General features: G+C 44.0%; 2 protein-coding genes across 5 annotated transcripts in view; one reads left to right on the forward strand and one right to left on the reverse strand.

The window, feature by feature from the left end:
- Window positions 1–243: 243 nt before the first annotated feature.
- On the reverse strand, window positions 244–4,690 carry fbxo16 (F-box protein 16). Its single transcript, XM_021612410.3, has 8 exons — window positions 4,547–4,690; window positions 4,124–4,301; window positions 4,009–4,044; window positions 3,417–3,623; window positions 2,981–3,145; window positions 2,647–2,909; window positions 2,285–2,378; window positions 244–1,787 (listed from the first exon to the last, which is right to left on the reverse strand). Exons 2-8 carry the CDS (start codon window positions 4,265–4,267, stop codon window positions 1,536–1,538), a joined length of 1,161 nt encoding a protein of 386 aa, XP_021468085.3. The 5' UTR covers window positions 4,268–4,301; window positions 4,547–4,690; the 3' UTR covers window positions 244–1,535.
- Window positions 4,691–4,720: 30 nt separating this feature from the next.
- The window catches only part of fzd3a (frizzled class receptor 3a), a 28,538-nt gene continuing 15,941 nt past the window's right edge, over window positions 4,721–17,317 (forward strand). Inside the window, exons 1-2 of one of the 4 annotated variants that reach the window (XM_036985361.2) lie at window positions 4,721–5,492; window positions 6,204–6,810. In XM_036985361.2, coding sequence (XP_036841256.1) covers window positions 6,517–6,810 — 294 coding nt within the window. In that variant the 5' untranslated portion in view covers window positions 4,721–5,492; window positions 6,204–6,516. The remainder of the gene's footprint in view (window positions 5,493–6,203; window positions 6,811–17,317) is intronic. The other 3 variants (XM_036985362.2, XM_036985360.2, XM_036985363.2) reach the window with 3 other exon arrangements.

The raw sequence follows: 17,317 nt of genomic DNA on the forward strand, positions 1-17,317 counted from the left end.
ACCCAATATTAGAACTAAAAAAAGCCACCTGGAGAAGTATTTGTAACGCTATATTGATGTAGCAATGTATATGACAAGGTAACAACGTTCCCACATGTTCTATTGTCAATACTAATTTGACCCATGATTGATAAACGTGTGTATGCTAACTGGTTTGAGACCACAAAATCAACCAAATCTGCTAAATAGCTCGATATTGAGATACATTTTTTTTTTAAATGATTTCTACAACCTTTACCTGGCTTTCGTAGTTTAAGTGCAGACTGAAGTCTTTTATTCGTCACCCCAAAACAATAATTGTATTTAATCAGACACCCGCGACCGATTTCTAACCACTCGACCAATGTTCCTTCTAAACTGTGCGCGCATTTCCTCCAGGACTGCTGCGCAGAAGAAATGCAAGAGATTGAACTTCACTGAGTTCGCCCAATTAGTTTGCAATATATAGATCAACGTTTTTTCTGTGATCGAATCAACATATCAGCCCCTTTTCAATGCAACAAACCTAATTTTACAAGATTGAGTCTGATTTTGTTGTAGCCAGAGCGCATGGAGTAGAGTGAATGCGCTTTTCAGATCTGAGCCGCCCGTGTGCACATTTCTTGATATTCTTTGCTAGTTAGCTCACTTATAGATAAGTATAGGTCAGCAATGGGGCGTTCCAGCTTCCTACAGAAGCACAAAACGTGTAGGCTACATTTCAACATGTCTTTAAAAAGTCAGTCTGGTAAAAAGCTTGTCTTAATTAAAGGGGCAGAGTTGTATTTTGAGACAGGCTTGAATATGCAAATAAGCCAATAGGCAGAGGGGTAGCGTACACTGTCTAATTCTCTGTATGGTAATAATTAATTGTTATTTGTAAAGGGGTTTCTTGCATCATACAACCCAAGGCAATTTACAGTCACCTATTTGGCCCATTGTCTAAAACTGTATGGGTACAGCCTCAGTGCTCACTGTAAACGCGCGCCGGAAGTTGCACAAAATTCTCACAATGTTGAAGTTCCTGCTCACAAGACCAAAAATATGCTCAGCCCCCCCCCCCCCCCCCCCAAAAAAAAAAACTAGAGGGAACATTGGTCAGACTCCAGTTGAGCACCGCTGCTGCGGGACAATACGGACTGTATAACATGTAGGCATGCAGAACGTCTGTGCTACAGTACTAACGTGCTCCACAGGGTGGCGATATAGTTCACTCGTCTGATCCACCACTGGTCGCTGGTATCCTCCGTCCCTCAAACAGTGGTGCTGCTGAAACCTCAAACCATGTAAGTCAATTATACATCATACATGATACAGAACATTCACGCAGTGAAAGAAAGCATTAATTGAGTAAGAATGTCATGTCACGTGTTTCCTTGGACACAAGTTTCCTTTTTGATGGAGAGCTCATTCTGTTAGTTCAACCAAGAATGTACATTGAAAGGATTGGTCATCTATTGTCTTACTAGGCGTGGTCCTGTGTGTCCTGTGCGATGGACAGATTTAAGGAAAGTAGGAAAGAAGAAAAGGAGGAAGGAAGGGAGGGAAAGATGTTTCTAACTAGGAGTACTCCTGTTTGTCCTCATTGATGCCCTCAGTCCTTCCTGACTGAGCCTGGGCACCGCTGGCCTCACAGGACTAGGTCGTATCCCAGCGTTCCATTGGCTCGACCGCGACAGGCTCTTGGCTGTTGCCTTGGTGACAGGGTACTCTAGGCTCTGTGTGGCCCATTGGGGGCGGAACCGGTTCTGCTTCTGCTGTCCTGCTCCAGAACCCGAACCTGGAGTCAGGTCCAAGGACAGGAACATCTAAGAGGGAGAAGAACAGATGCAAACTATGTATATTTTGATGCATGCCTACATGTTATACAGTCCGTATTGTCCCAATCTGTGTGTGTCTAAGTTGCAAGATGACACGATATGTGAAGTCCTCTTATTGTATTCTGTAACAATATATTTAGGTGTGTTTTCTCTTTTAGTTTGGTATTTCGGCTGATAAAATGTGTGGTATTTCTGTAAATGGAAACACTTAGAATGTTCAATGACAGTGTTCCCTCTCCTCCTCCCCTGAAGCAGCAACAGCGTTTTTGTCCTCACTCACACACACACACACACACACACACACACACACACACACACAGAGAGAGTCCCCCTGGGTAACGCATTTACATGAATTTCCATGTGAAGTCTGTTCAATATGCATTATGTCTCTTGGTGTGTGTCTCCTGGGAATTCTAAGCATTCCCTTGGCTGTTATCCAAGACAGGGTCTTTCAGACTGGTCATATTCTGATGAGAGGTGCTTACCAATGACTTTGCCTTGCGCAGTTTATAATTGAATGCAGACAGCTCTTTCTTATTTTCATTGTATGTGTTGAAGACCCCTCTGCTCTTCACTTTTCTGGAAAACAGACCTTTGTCACTGGAACACCAGGCCAAGTTACATTGGAATTCATAGGCTGATTTAACCAATGTCTGATTGTTCAATTCAATATTATACTTTATTTATAGCCTCAGGGGCAAATAAGAGTTGATTGTGCTTTCATTTGGGAAGGAATGCATTGGTTTGGTAAATGCTTTGTATTTCAAGACTGATGTACTTTTTACTACTCACACACACACACACACACACACACATACTAACTACATACTAGAGGAAGTGGTCTTACACTTGGTGGGCGTGCTCTATGGGGTCCAGATTTTCCAGATAATTGAATCGCACGGTGTCAGTGGGGTGTCTGTCTGCACCCCTCCACGGGGGTAGCCCCTTCAGCTGGGACCCTCCTGACCACCTCGTGGTGCCGCCACCGCTCCTCTCTTGCTGGACGGGGCGTGCGGATCGCACCTCTCTGAGGAAGCTCTCTGATTGGTCAAACGTCACACTGTTTATGGACGTCACCTCGGGGACAATGAACTCCTGCTGTGATAGAGTCTGAACACACAGAAATGGTGTCTGTTCCGTGCAGGTAGTTTTATACACTGTCCAGGCCCCCAGTCACTCACCTTAGGTTTGCCGATGTGGAGCTCCAGTACGGTCTCTATGTAGTGTCTCTTCCAGACCCCATGTTCAAATGGTGTGGGAGCAAAGTTGATGCACCAGCCCAGTTTAAGACACTTGGGCATCCATTGCTGGTCCAACTCAACTATACCCTTCCAGTGCCAACTCACCTGCCAACACAGGTACACAGGTACTGCTAAAATGGGCCAGGACATGTCACACATTTAAGTGTTGTAATGTGGTGCCTAAAAGCATATGTATGATGCTGAAATGACTGGGTGAATATAGCTAGGAACCTATTATTATAGAATGAGAGAGTGTCTCAATTTAAAATAAAATAGCTACACAATCTTCAGTCACATAACTTGTTTACTGTTCAATTTCTGCTACATATATGAACAAGACCAGAAACACCCTTGCCTACCTCCCTACTGTACCTACCTGTGCACACCTGCAAAGACTCCTGGGGTCGAGGAAAGAGAAGACATAGAGAGAGAGAACTCTGGGCAGGACAGAGGTGAAGTCTAGGTTCTCTTCTGGAACCCTCTTGGTCAGGTTCTGACGGAGGAAACGCAGCTGGCCCACTGAACACCGCGAGAAAAAGTCCTGTAGAACCGCCTTCCTCTGGCCGTCGCTCCACTTGTCAAACTAACAGACACACAGGGATGGCATCAGTTGATCTTAAGTGATGTCATTTATTTTTTAATTTAACTAGGCAAGTCAGTTAAGAACAAATTCGTATTTACATTGAGTGGGTTAACTGCCTTGTTCAGGGGTAGAATGACAGATTTTTTTTATCTTGTCAGCTTGGGGATTTGATCCAGCAACCATTTGGTTACTGGCCCAATGCTCTAATCACTAGGCAACCTGCCGCCCCCAAACAAGCACCTTCTTCAGATGGGGGTAAATAAAGTAGAAAAGCTGTAAAAAGATTGCTTATGTGGTTCTGGCTGCATTGTTGTATGTCTAACCTATTCTCCATGGTTAATATTTTAGCAATTTTTAACCTTCCAATTTTTAGAGGCCCACTTACCCATTTTCCCAGCAGGTTTCTTCGCTCTTCAAACACCTAAAGGAGAGAGATGTTTAATCTAAGTAGAAGATTACATTAAAACTGGATTATTATAAAGATTAGAGGTCACCTTTACATTGTTATTAGACAGCTGGTGGTTAAGAGGTGTCCAGGCACTCATTTTGGTCTGCATCTTGGCCGAGGTTAGTGAGGTCATCTTGGCCGAGGTTAGTGAGGTCATCTTGGCTGAGGTTAGTGAGGTCCTCGGTGCAAAGGACATCTTTCAGCTGCTACAAATCCGCAACAAGTCAGATCTTTGTGGAGGGAGAAGAAGATTGCATCACCTGGTAGATGCATTGAAGTGAATCGTCATTGTTTAGGGCTATCGCATGTGTATTTATTTGCGTTATTCACTCATTAAATTAGAGTAGCTCAAGCAGTCCTAGTCAGTCAATGAACAGTCACATAAAACCTACATAAGATACCTGTACAATTACTAGCTCTGCTTTCTCTATATTACAGATGTGGATGGTCCACTAGACTAGTGGAAAAGTCCTACCATCAATCTCCTCCGGCCTATGATGCATGAAGCAAGCAAGCATAGTTATCATCCCAATCACGAATCCTCAGTGTTATGTATTCGTATCTTGTCCATAGGATTACCAGTACATGTCACTTTGTTCTTCAAGCGCTCGTACAGTTTACCTGTTTCCATAGTAATGGGTGTACTGTGGGGTGCACCTCCCCCTCTCCTTCTCCACCCAACGTTGTCACCGTCGCCGCTTTGCGTAGTCAAGAGCAACGACATGAGCGACGCAAACACCGCTTGACACACAAGGGTGGCGCTGTTGCCACCGAAATGCAATTCGCACACACAAGGTGCGGCATGCATGTGGTTTCAGTGGGTACAATGTCACCGTTCACAATGTTGCAAATCACGCAGAGCATGTTGCACACACGATACGGATTTTGTCTAGTTTGCAACACATTTTGCCATTCAGGGAGTTTGATGACTTCATAGCCTATATTCTCCACATTTTTCTCACGTCTTTCCATTTGTATTTTATTCCTTGTAGATGTAGGGCTTCAGTGCGCACAGGTGTGAACCTCATTCAAACCAATCATTTTGTCATTTCAAAACTGAAAAGGCAAGCATTTGAGTTCAGTTGGCTGCGCGTCTGTGTTTAATGCGCGCTCTCGCTCTTCGAGGCCATCGGTTGTAAACCTGCTGGGCGAGGAGGAGGGAGAGAGGGAGCAGGAGAGGAGTGGGCTATTCACTCATTGTTACGGCCTCGAGGAGCGGCGAAGACCCCAACACGTGAATTAATCTTCCCGACAGAAAGGTAAAATCGTCTTATTTTATGATATATTTCTGGCACTCCCCTAGATATTTTCTGTTACAGAATTGCGGACACATGTATTGGCAACACGGCTGGATCGTAGTAACGTTAAATCATCGGGATACGCCTGGAGAGATTCAGTTTAGGTCGACTAGTCACCATACGGTCAGTATCAGTTGAGATTAAGTAGCCCAACCGTCATCTTTTGTTCTGCTTCATAAAATGTTTACTTTTGTCGGATAAAATGTGTTTATCCACCAGGCGCTGTCGGAGGAGTGACCAGCTGCCTTTGACATATATATACTAATATAGTTTCATGTCATCACTGTTGTGTCTATTTACCGGTAGTTTTGTAACATGGTTCTAAGCATGTAATGCGCAACAATCCTGCCGAAGACGCCAGTAAATGCTATTACGCACAGTCATTTGCCTACAGTGCAAGCCACTATCAGTATATTCAATTGTGAAATGTCACATATTGTTTGAAATGTTTCAGGGGTTGTTTTTACGTGTCATATTTGAAAGTGCATGGTCTGTTAGTGGTAATGGATGCTGTGGAAAATAGGTTCTGGCGAATAATTATCTTGCAACAGGGTGTGTGCGTATTTAAAGAGACAATATATAATGCAAATTGCTATAACTTTACTATTATGGTGCCGTTAAGCTACTACAGAAATATAATTGGTGCACTAATTCACTCATTCAATATCCACCCACATACCAGATTATAATCCCCATGAATAGATAATAAAGCATCATTTCTCATAATGTGCCTCTTAAAATATTGTGTTAAGATGCATCATTAATTGTAGTCGCATTTGCAATTGTTTACATTTTGTAAACATGTATTATCTCCCCTCTCTATTCTCCCCCCAGATCCCTTGACATCTACACTTATTGCAGGGATCCACTCTCTGATCCTAATCATTGTTCATATTCTGTGTATAAGCACAGCGACCTGGTGAGAAGTGGTCCAACACCCAACGCCAGGACTCATGGTCAGGTGATGGAGCTCCTATGACTCAAGAGGGAGATGGAAACAGCCAGCCTCAGCCATGGCGTCCATCTTGGATTATACCCACGCACACAGACTGTCACTCTCTGAGACCAGGAACAGGACCAGTCTCTCCCCTGACTGTCAATTACCTGTACCACGCGTGAGCTCTCTCTCTTGCGCCAACCTTTGTGAATGAGGGTGATCATTCGGACTGTACCTGTGTCCAGCCTGGGTCCCTCCTTACCCCTGTCCCTGACCCTGCCTGCGGGGACCATGGGGCTCCTGTGGGTGCTGTGTGTGTCCATGCTGATGGCTCCAGCAGTGGTGGTAGAAGCCATCCCCATGGAGTCTGCTGCTGGGAGCCACAGCATGTTCACCTGTGAACCTATCACCCTGCGCATGTGTCAGGGCCTGCCCTATAACTCCACCTTCATGCCCAATCTCCTCAACCACTACGACCAGCAGACCGCCGCGCTCGCCATGGAGGTAAACACTGACTCACTGTTTTTCATGTCTTGCTCTCTCTCTCTTGCTCTCTCTCTTTCTCTCATTTCCAGGCTGTATCACATCCGGCCGTGATTGGGAGCACAATTGGCCAAGCGTTAGGCCGTCATTGTAAATACGAATTTGTTCTTAAATGACTTGCCCAGTTAAATAAAAGTGAACAAAATATATATCATGTGTCTGGATGAAGAGACACATGCTGCAACTGTACTGTCCTTATCTGTGCCAGACTCTGTGGTCTGTCTGCCCCATGGACATCGTAACAGTAGCAGACAGTGCTACCATGGATAATGGAATAACCGGTAATGTTGATAATATCAAAGTGGTAGCCTACTTTTAGTCGGCTCCTCTAGCCCAGGGGACTGAGAATATATTACAAAAACATTATGTGATAAATTAACTTTTAACATTTCTTTTGGGGCCATTTTTAAAACCATCAATTATTAAATGACTCTGTGAAATGAATTGTGTGGTGGTCTAATCTGCTGCAGCAACCTGCTGTTTCTGCTGTGACAGACAAGCCAACAGCAACTAGAGACGATTTCAAAGTCATTTCTGCTTTAAAGACTATAAAAACCCATTTTATGTAACAGGCTTTGCTTCGTGGGCTTAACATTTGGCTAGGATCTAGATCCACTCTGCTGAAGTGAAGTGAATTAACAGTCCTGTTCATGATACGATGTTGGATTCCAGCCGCTGCCCGGATTAAGCTGGCTGTACAGTGCATGATTTACCCATGTTTATTGTTCTAATTCCGGTATCTATGGAGCTGTAACACACTCACACATACAGTGCATTCGGAAAGTATTCAGACCCCTTCCCTTGTTCCACATTTGTTACGTTACAGCCTCATTCTAAAATGGATTTAAAAAAAAAAATCTTCATCAATTTACACACAATACCCCATAATGACAAGGTGAAAACAGATTTTTAGAAATTGTTGCACATTCTTTTCAAATAAAAAAACAGGAATACCTTATTTACGTAAGTATTCAGACCCCTTTGCTATGAGACTTGAAATTGAGCTCAGGTGCATCCTGTTTCCATTGATCATCCTTGAGATGTTTCTACAGCTTGATTGGAGTCCACCTGTGGTAAATTCAATTGATTGGACATTAATTGGAAAGGCACACAGCTGTCTATAGAAGGTCCCACAGTTGACAGTGCATGTCAGAGAAAAACCAGGCCATGAGGTCAAAGAGCTCCGAGACAGGATTTTGCACAGATCTGGAGAAGGGTACAATTTTTTTTTTCAGCATTGAAGGTCCCCAAGAACACAGTGGCCTCCATCATTCTTAAATGGAAGAAGTTTGGAACCACCAAGACTCCTCCTAGAGCTGGCTGCCCGGACAAACTGAGCAATCGGGGGAGAATGGCCTTGGTCAGGGAGGTGACCAAGAACCCGATGGTCACTCTGACAGAGCTCCAGAGATGTGGAGATGGGAGATCCTTCCAGAAGGACAACAATCTCTGCAACACTCCACTAATCAGGCATTTATGGTAGAGTGGCCAGATGGAAGGAAGCCACTCCTCAGTAAAAGGCACATGACACCCCGGTTGGAGTTTGCCAAAAGGCACCTAAAGACTCTCAGACCATGAGAAACATGATTCTCTGGTCTGATGAAACCAAGTTTGAAACCAAGATTGATGGTGCCAGGTACAGTGAAGGCAGCATAATGCTGTGGGGATGTTTTTCAGCGGCAGGGACTGGGGGACTAGTCAGGATCAAGGGAAAGATGAATGGAGCAAAGTACTGAGAGATCCTTAATGAAAACCTGCTCCAGAGCACTCAGGACCTCAGACTGGGGCGAAGGTTCACCTTCCAACAGGACAACGACCTTAAGCACACAGCCAAGACAATGCAGGAGTGGCTTAGTGACAAGTCTCTGAATGTCCTTGAGTGGCCCAGCCAGAGCCCGGACTTGAACCCGATCGCACATCTCTGGAGAGACCTGAAAATAGCTGTGCCGTGACGCTCCCCATCCAACCTGACAGAACTTGAGAGGATCTACAAAGAAGAATGTGAGAAACTCCCCAAATCAAATTTTATTTGTCACAAGCGCCGAATACAACAGGTACAACCTTACCATGAAATGTGTACTTACAAGCACATAACCAACAATGCAGTTCAAGAAATAGAGTTAAGAAAATATTGGCTAAATAAACTAAAGTAAAAAATGTAATAAAAAGTAAATAGTCCATGTCAACATTTGATAACTTGTTCAGCAGTCTTCTGGCTTGGGGCTAGAAGCTGTTAAGGAGTCTTTTGGACCCAGACTTGGCTCTCCGGTACCTCTTGCCGTGCAGTAGCAGAGAGAACAGTCTATGACTTGGGTGACTGGAGTCTTTGACAATTTTTTGGGCCTTCCTCTTACACCGCCTAGTATATAGATCCTGGATGGCAGGAAGCTTGCCTCCACTGATGTATCGGGCCGTACACCCTACCCTCTGTAGCACCTTACGGTCGGATGCCGAGCAATTGCCATCCCAGGTGGTCATGCAACCGGTCAGGATGCTCTCGATGGTGCAGCTGTAGCATTTTTTTAAGGATCTGGCAACCCATGCCAAATCTTTTCAGTCTCCTGAGGGGGAAAAGGTGTTGTTGATCCCTCTTCACAACTGTCTTGGTGTGTTTGGACCATGATAGTTTGTTGGTGATGTGGACACCAAGGAACTTGAAACTCTCGACCCGCTCCATTACAGCCCCGTCGATGTGAATGGGGGCGTGTTTTTCCCTCCTTTTCTTTTTCTCCTTTGTCTTGCTCACTACAGGTGTGCCAAGCTTGTCGCGTCATACCCAACAAGACTCGAGGCTGTACATTTGCAGACATTTCTAAAAACCTGTTTTTTGCTTTGTCATTACGGGGTATTGTGTGAAGATTGATGAGCGATTTAAAAAAAATATATATATATACATTTTAGAATAAGGCTGTAACGTAACAAAATGTGGAAAATGTGAAGTGGTCTGACTACTTTCCTAATGCCCTGTACTGTACGCACACACAGAGCTGGCGGCTATAATGCATGAATGTGTCCTTGCTTTTGACTGTTGAGTGATCCTCTTTACAAGCTTGATTGTTGGCATTTGAACTCAATCAGAGAGCAGCTGCATTGCCTCGTTAGGTGAATCTAGTGGCATGTATATCTATCTATGTAGATTCATCTATCCAGTACTTAGCAGGTTGCTTCCTTGCCTTTCCATCCCCCTCCATCCATCCATCTGATCCATCCACCCAATGCTCCATGCCACCCAACCCCACTCTCCACCACTACCCACCTCTCTCTGCCCTGCTCTGCCCACTCAGAGGGGCAATGGAGGGGATGATACTGAATGCTGAGCCCTGTCCGCCCACTTGTTCCTATCCTACTATTAGGGGACTGAGATGGAGGAGGCAGAGAGGGAGAGAGGGAGAGAGTGAGAGAGAGAGGAAGAGAGAGTGAGCGAGAGAGCAAGGGATATGTGGGAGTTATGTAAGTAAACTCTGCTCTGAATGTGCCCTGGCCTCGGGAGATAGAGAGAGGCACTACATCCCATCTGCACTAAGTGAACCCAGCTTATCCCTTTTAAATATCCCATGCCATTCCCATGCCATTCCCATGCCATTCCCTGTAGTATTCCCAAAGTATTCCTGAGATCCCGACCTCAGTTGAAGGGGTTTAATCAGTTGCTGTTCATAACCCAAAGCAGTTATTATTATTTGGCTGTAAAATAAATACACAAAAACGACCCTAGATGTGAACCAGTTAGCAGTGTTAGCTTGACTTATAAACCACTGTTATTTTTTTAGCCCAGGTTTTTTTTTTGACACTTGTTTAGTTTGAATGTGCACTAAACTAAGGCTTTTGGTTAGAGACAACAGTTCAGTTTGATTAGACATGCTTTCACCAGCATGTCTCTGTTAGTCGCATTCAAAAGCTAGTTTGATGTTTGGAAAACACATGAATCCCAATAGATGAGGAAGACTGCGGCTCCAAAACGCCTCTCTATCTCTATGTCCATGTTGTCTCTTCATACTAGCCTTGGCATGGCCGACCGGTCCATGGGAGAATACCAGAGCCTTTAAGAAGAGAAAAAGCCAAATGAGGATTGACAGTTGATTTGAAAGGGAATTAGGTCCACCCAATAGCCATGATAATGATGATGAATGGCTTGTAGCGTGGAGAAATTGTGACTTGGACGAGAACCAATGGCTTCCTTTCATCCCTGTCTGGAGAGAAAACCCTCAGAAGTGGTGTGCCTTTTAAAGATCTTCATGTCTTTTCCTTCTAAGTGAGGTTGGGGCTGGGAAATTTGTAGCATAACTGGCTAGCCCTTGCCTCTAGAGTAAAAAAAAACGCTCAGTATCTACATCCCCCAAACCCCAACCCTCATTTAATCATTCTCCAGTATAGTGTTTTTCAGTTTGGTTTCTGTTTTTTGGCTCTGTGGTAGCTGACCATTTGGTGCACAAATTACACCTCTCAAAATAAGCTCCCAGTCAGTCAGTCGTTGGGGATTGTTGTGGCTGTGACTGACCTCAGTATAACCCCACTGCTGAAGTGGGACAGCAGCCTGAAGACTGGGAATCTGCTATTTCTGTGCCATCTTCTGTGCTTGCTAAGAGAGGGAGCTTCGGTGGTACATCTGTATGGAGTGATATTAGTGCCACCTGAAATTTCATATGAATTGACTCATTTCAGATTCAATTTCTGATGGGACTAGTATCACTCCATAGATCTGACTGGCATGGGTAGAAAGAGAAAGGAGATAGATAGATAGATAGATAGACTATATATACATAAGTATGTGGACACCTCTTCAAATTAGCTGATTCAGCTATTTCAGCCACACCTGTTGTTGACAGGTGTATAAAATCGAGCGCACAGCCATCCAATCTCCATAGAGAAATATTGACAGTAGAATGGCCTTACTGGAGAGCTCAGTGTCTTTCAATGTGGCACCGTCATAGGATACCACCTTTCCAATCAGTTCATCAAATGTTTGCCCTGCTAGAGCTGTAAGTGCTGTTATTGTGAAGTGGATACGTCTAGGAGCAACAACGGCTCAGCCATGAAGTGGTAGGCCACACAAGCTCACAGAAAGGGATCACAGAGTGCTGAAGCGCATAGAGCGTAAAAAACGTCTGTTCTCAGTTGCAACACTCACTATCGCGTTCCGAACTGCCTCTGGAAGCAGCGTCAGCCCAAGAACTGTAGGTCGGGGGCTTCATGAAATGGGTTTCCATGGCCAAGCAGCCGCACACAAGCCTACGGTCAACATTTGCAATGCCAAGCATTGGTTGGAGTGGTGTAAAGCTCGCCGCATTGGACTCTTGGAGCAGTGGAAATGCATTCTCTGGCGTGATGAATCACGCTTCACCATCTGGCAGTCCGATGGATGAATCTGGGTTGGGCGGATGCCGGGAAAACGCTACCTGCCCCAATGCATAGTGCCAACTGTAAAGTTTGGTGGAGGAGGAATAATGGTCTGGGGCTGTTTTTTAGGGTTCGGTCTAGGCCCCATAGTTCCAGTGAACGGAAATCTAAAAGCTACAGCATACAATGACATTCTAGATTCTGTGTTTCCAACTTTGTGGCAACAGTTTGGGGAAGGCCCTTTCTTGTTTCCGCATGACAATGCCCCTGTGCACAAAGCGAGGTCTTGCCTTTTACCAATAGATTATTGAATCTATTGGTATAGTATGGCTGACTAAATGTAATATTTATGAAACAATAATGAACAAATAATAGTTTAATTATTATAATGAATCATTCCCCCATGTTATGCCTTTTGTCAGTGTTTGACATGTGTATCCTCTACAGATAAGGTTTCTGTTGTATATAAATCAGAAACTCCGTCCGTCCGTTGTAAATTCATATAAAAGGCTGACTGTGGTCTCTGATGACCGTCAGACACACGTGCACAGTATGCAGATAACACATGGCTAGTAGCTAGCGAGGGATGTACGATACATGTTATGGTCTGATAAACCCAGCTCACTCTGACCCAAACCCACAATAGACCTCTGTTTTATTTAATGTCAAACATGCTGTTTATAAGCTCCAGACTGAATGGAATCTCTCTTTCTTTCTCTCTTTCTCTCTCTCTCTCTCTCTCTCTCTCTCTCTCTCTCTCTCTCTTTCTCTCTGTCTCTCTCTCTCTCTCTCTCTCCCTCTTTGTCTTTGTCTTTCTCTCTCTCTTTCTCAACAACAACTGGTGTGTGTGGTTAATAAACAGTAATGTGAATAACACGGCCGGCTAGCTGAAGGAGGAGGTGGCCCATCCTTCTCTCCCTTTCTCTCCTCTGCCATATCTCAGTCTTTTGTCCTTCGCTCCCTCCCCTTCCCCCATGCGAGGTACACTGCACGGTTGCCTGGGAAACGGGTCCCAATTGTGTCGTTAACAAAGGGGCAAGCTTTCTGTGGCTCTCAGGAGGTGGTCCCCGCTCGCCGCCCTCTGACCCCTGCTGAACACACCACGGCCCCATCCTCAAACTAGTCCCTCCGTCTGTTGGTGCATCAGCCGTTGCCCTGGCAGTCAGGGTAGAAATGCAGAGAATTGAGCAGAGAGGGGGAAAGGAAGGAAGGAGCAGAGAGGGAAAGAGGAGAACGCGGGAGTGGATGGATGGAGGGATAGATGGGAATAGAAGATAAATCCAGTAAATTGTGAGACTTCTTCCAGATATTTAATAGTAGTATATCACTCAGATCAGTTGTCTGTGTAGATACAGTACATTGTTGATTGATCTGTCATTAATTCTCTTATCAGTGATTTAATTTGAGTCATAAATAAGCTTTACCGGACCGGTCATGAAAAATATGACAAATAAATATGACAAATATCACACAATCATCAAAGTAGCAATTTGTTTTTTCATTTATGTATTTTTGAGGGCAGCCATTTCCAGGTGGCTTCATATAATTTGACCACTTTTTTGGAGATCCAAAATCTCTTAACTACCCCCATAAATACATAATCACATTACAGCGAGTTGAAATTGCATTATCATACTTATCCTCAGGGCTAGAACAGCATTTGACAGAATTGTATGTATTACACGCTTGAGCCACTTACATAGTAACAGTGGAGTGAGGGGGCTCTGGGGCAAAAGCAGACCAATCTCCGCCGTGCGTACGCACGCACTCACACACACACACACCCACACCACACACACCCACACCCACACACACACCCACACACACCCACACACCCACACCTCCACACACACACACACACACACACACACACACACACACACACACACACACACACACACACACAGCCAACCTCTGGCAGACACACAGCAGCTGTTTCTAATGTGACTAAGTTACCATAATCCACTGTTCTGTTCCAGAGCACACAAGACAAGACGTCTTACATTTGTTTGGGCTGCCATGTGGATAAAGATAGACACACACACACACACACACACTAGGGTTGAATGGCGGAACCGGTTACTGGGATTTACCGCCAAAAAAACACTCCCTTTTCCCGGGATAAATAACTGCGAGAAACCAGTACATTATAATCCATTATGTATATGAACAGCATGGCGTAAAATGGAACTGTTAAATGATATGTGAAGTCTAAATCTGTCTTCTCTACGGCCTCTGCATGATGAATCATCAACGCTCAGGGTGGGGACAGACAGCCCATCTCAGTATGGAGCGCAGCTCACAAGGCATGTAGACCTATAATCTCATTTTGGTAACTTTTATTCTTGTCACAGGTAGGCCTGCATTTGCTGCAGCAGAGTCAGTAATATAAAGAGTGAATGTGCGTCTAATTCACCCATCGCCGTCTGGCTTTCGGGGGTCACCTTCTTTTCTAATTGTAAAAATAATTGTTTTTATATTGCAGCTGCAGAGTTTTAACTCGAATACCGTTGCTTTAAATCAGTGTGCACACACTCTCTCACAGTCTTTCCCTCTCTCCAACTCCATTCAAATTGCATTCAAAATAGATAATCCTGTTCTAGATTGATATATAGCCCTATGTACAGATGTTGTAGCCCACCTCCTTCAGGTAATGCATTCAATGCAGTATTAGTCTTATATTCAGCTAATTAATGATGGGTTCTGCATAGTAAGCTTCTAATTTATAGCCTCTGTCTCTTGCGCAATACGCACGTAATCTGCTGGCCTCTCTCCTTAATGCTCCTTAGCTCTTGGAGTCCCGTGCAAGAAAAGCTAGACCAAATTTTTGTTTGCGTTTCTTCTACCAATAGACTATTCGAAGAGGGACGAAAGCGCTTTGTTTGCTGAATGTGAAATACAGCAGCCCAATAGAACTCACCGGTAGTTTGAAGGAAGAGCGAACGATCGATGGCGGTAGGCTACAGCGGTTATTTATTCAGACCCATAACACTTCAGTCTTCACGAAGAGAAGTGAAAGCCTTCTGCATCTAATTCTAGTCCTATATTATTGATGGATGTCATTCAATTTCTATAGAGAAGGACAACAAAACGTATTTCATTTCACTTTTGGAAGCGAGGAATGAATAAAGCAACAATAGAGAGAGAAAGAGGAGGAAGGCTAATAACATTGGGGGAAATATTATGAAAGGTATATGTGCCAGCCTTCCAATTATACAAATAGGCCCTATTATATTTAAAAATTAAGTCAAATTAAGTCAAATTTGCTAGCCTATACTTGTAACATTGTAGGCCGCATGTGCTGCACCAGAATCGCATGTTCTCTCCCTGCTTTATCATGGTTTGAACACGTTATTCCAGTACATATAATACAGTATAATACAACACAGTACAGTAATGCAGTCCACACTGAGAAATATTAGCCTAGTGGAGCTAGTTTCATTTATTTCACCAAGAGAACATATCTATGGGCTTTTCTGTTTTTCTGTTGTGCTAAATGTGCAGTAGCCTATATCATATATGTATTGGATAATGGCACGTGTGCTTTTTTGTGCTAGGGCTCATAAAATATCTTTAAATGTAGGGTTTATAAAATGTCTTTAATGTAGGTCTCATGAAATGTATTTCATGTATGGTTCATCAGGCTCAGGTAGCATCAGACTTTAATTTGTTTTTTATCAAAGTTCTACTCAAATCCAGACATAAAGCTATTTATATGAATTATAATGCTTTTGAACGACACTTCCGGTTTTGGCGGGAAATACCGGTCTACCCGGGAGAAACGTGATTCATTCTCGGGATGGAACATCTGTAAAATACCGGGAAAATATTCAACCCTCTAACACGCACACACACGCACACATGCTGTACCATACATTCATCTCGTACTAGAGCACACATCTATCTGCCTTGGAAATGCGGAGGCAGAGAGCAGAAGAAAGGCAAACCCCAGATGCATATCCACTTGAAGTTAAATCATCCCTGTCCTGTCTGTGTGTGTAATACACCATGTAATGCACCATGTCACCGGACTGGAGGCTGGCGAAGGCTAGGGAAGGGTGCCACCCTGTTTGATTCTATACAGATCAGATCAACGTGGATGTGTTTGCCTGCTTGTTTGATCTCAAAGATTTGATTAGGAAGATGGTGCCAGGTGTGTCATAAGATCTTGATTTAATGAAAAGGAATGCTCGGAGGGTTGGGGTAACAGGCATTTACCGATTGGTTGCTATGAAGGAAGTTCTTCCCCATAGAGATCCTATAATACACTCTATTTCATTCTGTGTTTCTTCCCATCTTACCACCGCCTCAAGCGAGACTGTTTTGGGCCTTGTGTCTGCAGGCGGTCCATTTATTCAGAACTGATTGCTTTGACTGTTTTTGACAAGTGTGGAAGTGAACCAATCTACTAAAATACACATAAACAAGAAAAAAGCCTTGTACAGATGCAGTAGTAAGTCACCAAACACAGTAAAACCTACACAAAATACGGGACGGGTGGCATTTGAGGACGGGTGGCATTTGAGGACGGGTGACATTTGCTCTGCCGTGCTTTCCTGTACATCTAGAAACTCAAATACTGTATGTGTGGATATATATATATATTTTTTACTGCATTCAATATTTTGTTCAGAGGATGTCAGTCATCTCAGACGTCTGCCTGAGCCCTATGTTCCAACTGTCACTGAACTGTCTAATAAAACCGCACATCAACGTCACCTCCTTTATGTTATGGTCAAATGAAAATCTGAAGGCAGAAATATTGTGTTTGATATGTACAAAGCATTTACAAAAGCTGTCGGGATGTGGATGTGATGTAGGTTCTTTGTGTGGGAATCGGCAAGTCTAACAGCCGTCCTAATCCCTTTAAATACAGGCAGGCGTCTGGGAGACAGCCCAGACTGAACACTGGTGTCAGAAGTGGAATTCTGTCTACATTTCTATGTTAGAATTACGATGAATGAATGGTGTAATATGTAGGCTAAGCTATGGTGATGATGGATGAAAAGGTAGCTGCGCCTCCTATCCTAGTCATAGGAAGTGTGTGTGTGTGTGTGTGTGTGTGTGTGTGTGTGTGTGTGTGTGTGTGTGTGTGTGTGTGTGTGTGTGTGTGTGTGTGTGTGTGTGTGTGTGT

The sequence above is a fragment of the Oncorhynchus mykiss genome, chromosome 8 (genome assembly GCF_057628025.1).
Source record: "Oncorhynchus mykiss isolate SJ-2025 chromosome 8, ASM5762802v1, whole genome shotgun sequence".
NCBI lineage: Eukaryota > Metazoa > Chordata > Actinopteri > Salmoniformes > Salmonidae > Oncorhynchus > Oncorhynchus mykiss.